Source organism: Littorina saxatilis, linkage group LG1, assembly GCF_037325665.1.
Source record: "Littorina saxatilis isolate snail1 linkage group LG1, US_GU_Lsax_2.0, whole genome shotgun sequence".
Lineage (NCBI taxonomy): Eukaryota > Metazoa > Mollusca > Gastropoda > Littorinimorpha > Littorinidae > Littorina > Littorina saxatilis.
In genome coordinates, this window is record NC_090245.1 from 96,302,082 (window position 1) to 96,306,406 (window position 4,325).

Below are 4,325 nucleotides of genomic sequence, written 5' to 3' on the forward strand. Positions count from 1 at the left end.
TGTTTTGTGTGTGTATTGTAGTAGGGACTAGCTGTAAGAAAGGACCATATGGACCTAATGCTATTATCCCTCCGTTATAAAGTTTTCGAGTCCGAGTTGGAGTTGGAGTTCAGTGTCTGTCAGACACACAACGCTGGTGGAGGGGGTGGGTGAGTCGGGGAAGGAGGGGACCTCGTAGTTCAATGGGAAGAACACTCAACATGGAATTCCATCATCTAGGGTTCCAATCCAGGTCGGGCCGGACACGGGTAAACTTTATGGGATGACTCAGAGACCGTGTCCATGTCCCACCCCCATATCACCTCCGTGGCACATAACAGACCTCGCGCGTATTGCCAGAAGTGCAGGCGGCTCTCTACACTTAAGCAAGCAGCACGACAACGCAATTTAAGACTTCCCCATTTTTATCAAGATCTTGATCTTCTGCTCATCAGCTCGGTAAATTTACCCCCATTTTAAGACTCCAGAGATAAAGAAAAGCGTGCTATCCTGCTCAGCGCAACCACTACCGCACTATTCTGGATTTTCAATTTCACCGCCTTTGTCACGAGCGGTGGACTGACGATGCTGCGAGTTTTCGGTCTTGCTGATAAAATGCAGTGCGTTCAGTTTCACTCTGTGAGTTCGACAGCTTGACTAAATGTATTTTCGCCTTACGCGACTTGTTAAGAACTGCTTTGGTCAGATTAATTTTGTCGAGGTGTTAAAAGGGGGGACAACTGTATGCTTACCCTACTTGCCGGTGGCATGCGGATGAAGAGCAGGAAGAAGAGTTGTGCCGAGGCGAAGACTGTGCCCAGCATCAGGAAACACGACGGTACCTTGTCCAGCACTGCATTCTGCGTGTAGTACCTGTGTGTTGACGCCAACATCTTCAAATAACTTGATTTTGTTTTTCAAACTAGAGGAAAATGTGTCACTTTTATATGCTCATGCAGAGAAAAAGTAACGAAATGTGTTTGTATCATACTAGTATGCACAGCCGGGCCTTGAAAAAGACAAGCGCATAATGCAAAAATGGAGCGAATTCCCCAAACTGAAGAAACGCTTCTATTGACTTCGAAAAAAATGTGCTAAAACAGAAAAATATCAATGAACTCATTTGCAATTATCTAAAGTAACTAAGTGTCTACAGCAGACGATAAAAATTGTATTATAGTGTGTTGCGTTATCCTTATTAAATGATAATTAAGTTTCAAGTGTGATTAACTCTTCTTCTGCGTTCGTGGGCTGAAACTCCCACGTACACTCGTGTTTTTTGCACGAGTGGAATTTTACGTGTATGACCGGTTTTTTCCCCGCCATTTAGGCAGCCATACGCCGTTTTCGGAGGAAGCATGCTGAGTATTTTGTGTTTCTATAACCCACCGAACTCTGACATGGATTACAGGATCTTTTTTGTGCGCACTTGGTCTTGTGCTTGCGTGTACACACGGGGGTGTTCGGACACCGAGGAGAGCCTGCACACAAAGTTGACTCTGAGAAATAAATCTCTCGCCGAACGTGGGGACGAACTCACGCTGACAGCGGCCAACTGGATACAAATCCAGCGCGCTACCGACTGAGCTACATCCCCGCCCCAGTTTGATTAACTTGTTCATCCCTTTTGAGGCATGGAGGATAGCTTCTGTTATAAGGGGGGGGGAAGAAAAGGTAACTATGATAACAGCTATAAATTACAATTTGTAACTTTAAAGAAAAAATAATAAGTGTTAGATGTTAGGTCGTCACGAGGTATCAGTGATGTACTCACACGTCAACACCAACCTTGAGGTCTGGCTGAAGGTTGTCACGGTTGATGTACCAGGTGGTCAGACCGTTCCACATGAAAGCCCCTATCCCGTAGCCCATCAAGATGCCGCCCATCACTAGGCCTTTCTTCTCCGGCAGCCACTGACACACAGGCAACCACGACAACATGTATGCTTACGTTGTCAGCATTGCGTCATGCTCGTAAGATAATTGCCTATGTCATTATTTGATGTTTTGAGAAAAACGCAAAAAACCTTCTTTGGTTTCTGAACAATCTGCCTATTTCATTTTAGTTATAAGTTGCAAACTGCCTACCACGTGATAAACGTGAGATAAAGAGCTGACAGCAACATTTTCAATCAGCAAAACTGCATGTGACCCACAACGAGCTTTTGCATACCTCCACATTCTCAAAACAAGTCTTCCTGTATCATAAAGAACAAGTCGCGTAAGGCGAAAATACAACATTTAGTCAAGCTGTCGAACTCACAGAATGAAACTGAACGCAATGCAATTTTTCAGCAAGACCGTATACTCGTAGCATCGTCAGTCCACCGCTCGTGGCAAAGGCAGTGAAATTGACAAGAAGAGCGGGGTAGTAGTTGCGCTGAGAAGGATAGCACGCTTTTCTGTACCTCTCTTCGTTTTAACTTTCTGAGCGTGTTTTTAATCCAAACATATCATATCTATATGTTTTTGGAATCAGGAACCGACAAGGAATAACATTAAAGTGTTTTTAAATTGATTTCGACAATTTAATTTTGATCATAATGTTTATATTTTTAATTTTCAGAGCTTGTTTTTAATCCAAATATAACATATTTATATGTTTTTGGAATCCGAAAATGACGAAGAATAAGATGAACGTAAATTTGGATCGTTTTATAAAAAAAAAATATTTTGTACAATTTTCAGATTTTTAATGACCAAAGTCATTAATTAATTTTTAAGCCCCAAGCTGAAATGCAATACCGAGGTCCGGCCATCGTCGAAGATTGCTTGGCCAAAATTTCAATCAATTTGATTGAAAAATTAGGGTGTGACAGTGCCGCCTCAACTTTTACAAAAAGCCGGATATGACGTGTCTATGTCTATTTGTCTCTCTCTCTCTCTCTCTCTCTCTCTCTCTCTCTCTCTCTCTCTCTCTCTCTCTCTCTCTCTCTCTCTCTCTCTCTCTCTCTCTCTCTCTTTCTCTTGTTATACTATCAGTTTGCTGTCGCAACAAGCAAAACCTTAAAATAAATCGTGACTCTCAAATTAAGAATTAGAAGGACTGTGAATAAAACATTCCTAAAAACATTCACGTTTTAGAGAAGCAGTCGCAAGCGTCATGGAACCAGTTCCGACGGCGTCTGGTTTGAAAATATGTTTACAAGTCCAATAGTGATGTGTTTACAGTCCAATAGTGATGTGTTTACAGTCCAATAGTGATGTGTTTACAGTCCAATAGTGATGTGTTCACAGTCCAATAGTGATGTGTTTACAGTCCAATAGTGATGTATTCACAGTCCAATAGTGATGTGTTTACAGTCCAATAGTGATGTGTTTACAGTCCAATAGTGATGTGTTTACAGTCCAATAGTGATGTGTTCACAGTCCAATAGTGATGTGTTCACGCTTATCTTCACAGTGGGTGGGTAGCACAGTCTTTCAAACAACAACAAATGAAATCCAATTACCGCCGCGCTGACTCTAAGACAGGTGGCATAGAAGAAGGCACTGGGCACGCCTCCAATGACGCCATAGGTCAACAAGATGGCCCAGAACGACGTCCGTACCGCCCAGTAACTCCCGAACAGGAAGGCTCTGTAAGAATAAAGTGAGCACATGGATTTTGTTCAAACAATACCGTTGATATGGTGACCTTTTTGGTTATCTTCATAGAAAAAAGTCAGATGATGTGTGTGTGTGTGTGTGTGTGTGCATGCGTGTGTCTGTCTGTGTGTCTGTCTGTCTGTGTGTGTGTGTGTGTGTGTGTGTCTGTGTGTGTGTGTGTGTGTGTGTGTGTGTGTGTGGCGTGTGTGTGCGTGTTCTTAAGTCTGTCTGTCTGCTAACAGTCCCTGTCTTTGTGTGAATCTTTTTTGATCAGAGTAGAACTTCAAACAGTGTCACTGAACATTAACGTGCAAACAAAAAAAAAATCCTTACGCTTGGAAGAGAGCTCCAAGAAACAGGAAGAGCCTGACAGGCACACGGTTGGCGAAGACTCCGGCTAAAGGCTGCACTGCACAGGAAGTGACGCTCATGGTCTGCGCGATCCACAGCGTGTCGGTATACTCCACGTCATCCTGTGACGCGTTACGGAGGTATGACGTCAGGTAGGGATTCATGTTTCCTGCACAGTGGATTCCGATGTTGCTGTCGCATGTTGTTCGGTGTATGCCTTGAACACTTCAAACACTTCGTATAAAAAGAAATAGAAAAGAAAAGGAAGAAGCAGAACAAGAAGAACAAGAACAAGAACTAAAAGGACAAGTAGAACAAGAACAAGAACTAAAAGGACAAGTAGAACAAGAACAAGAACTAAAAGGACAAGTAGAACAAGAACAAGAACTAAAAGGACAAGTAGAACA

At 42.8% G+C, this 4,325-nt stretch overlaps 1 protein-coding gene across 6 annotated transcripts in view; it reads right to left on the reverse strand.

Moving 5' to 3' along the window:
* LOC138946558 (oxalate:formate antiporter-like) overlaps nucleotides 1-4,325 on the reverse strand; it is a 13,095-nt gene that overhangs the window by 4,322 nt on the left and 4,448 nt on the right. For 5 of the 6 annotated variants that reach the window (XM_070318031.1, XM_070318008.1, XM_070318003.1 and 2 more), the window contains 4 exons: nucleotides 3,901-4,087; nucleotides 3,432-3,558; nucleotides 1,754-1,893; nucleotides 732-852 (listed from right to left, as the gene is read on the reverse strand). In XM_070318031.1, coding sequence (XP_070174132.1) covers nucleotides 732-852; nucleotides 1,754-1,893; nucleotides 3,432-3,558; nucleotides 3,901-4,087 — 575 coding nt within the window. Of the gene's footprint in view, nucleotides 1-731; nucleotides 853-1,753; nucleotides 1,894-3,431; nucleotides 3,559-3,900; nucleotides 4,144-4,325 lie in introns of all 6 variants that reach the window. The other variant, XM_070318018.1, reaches the window with a different exon arrangement.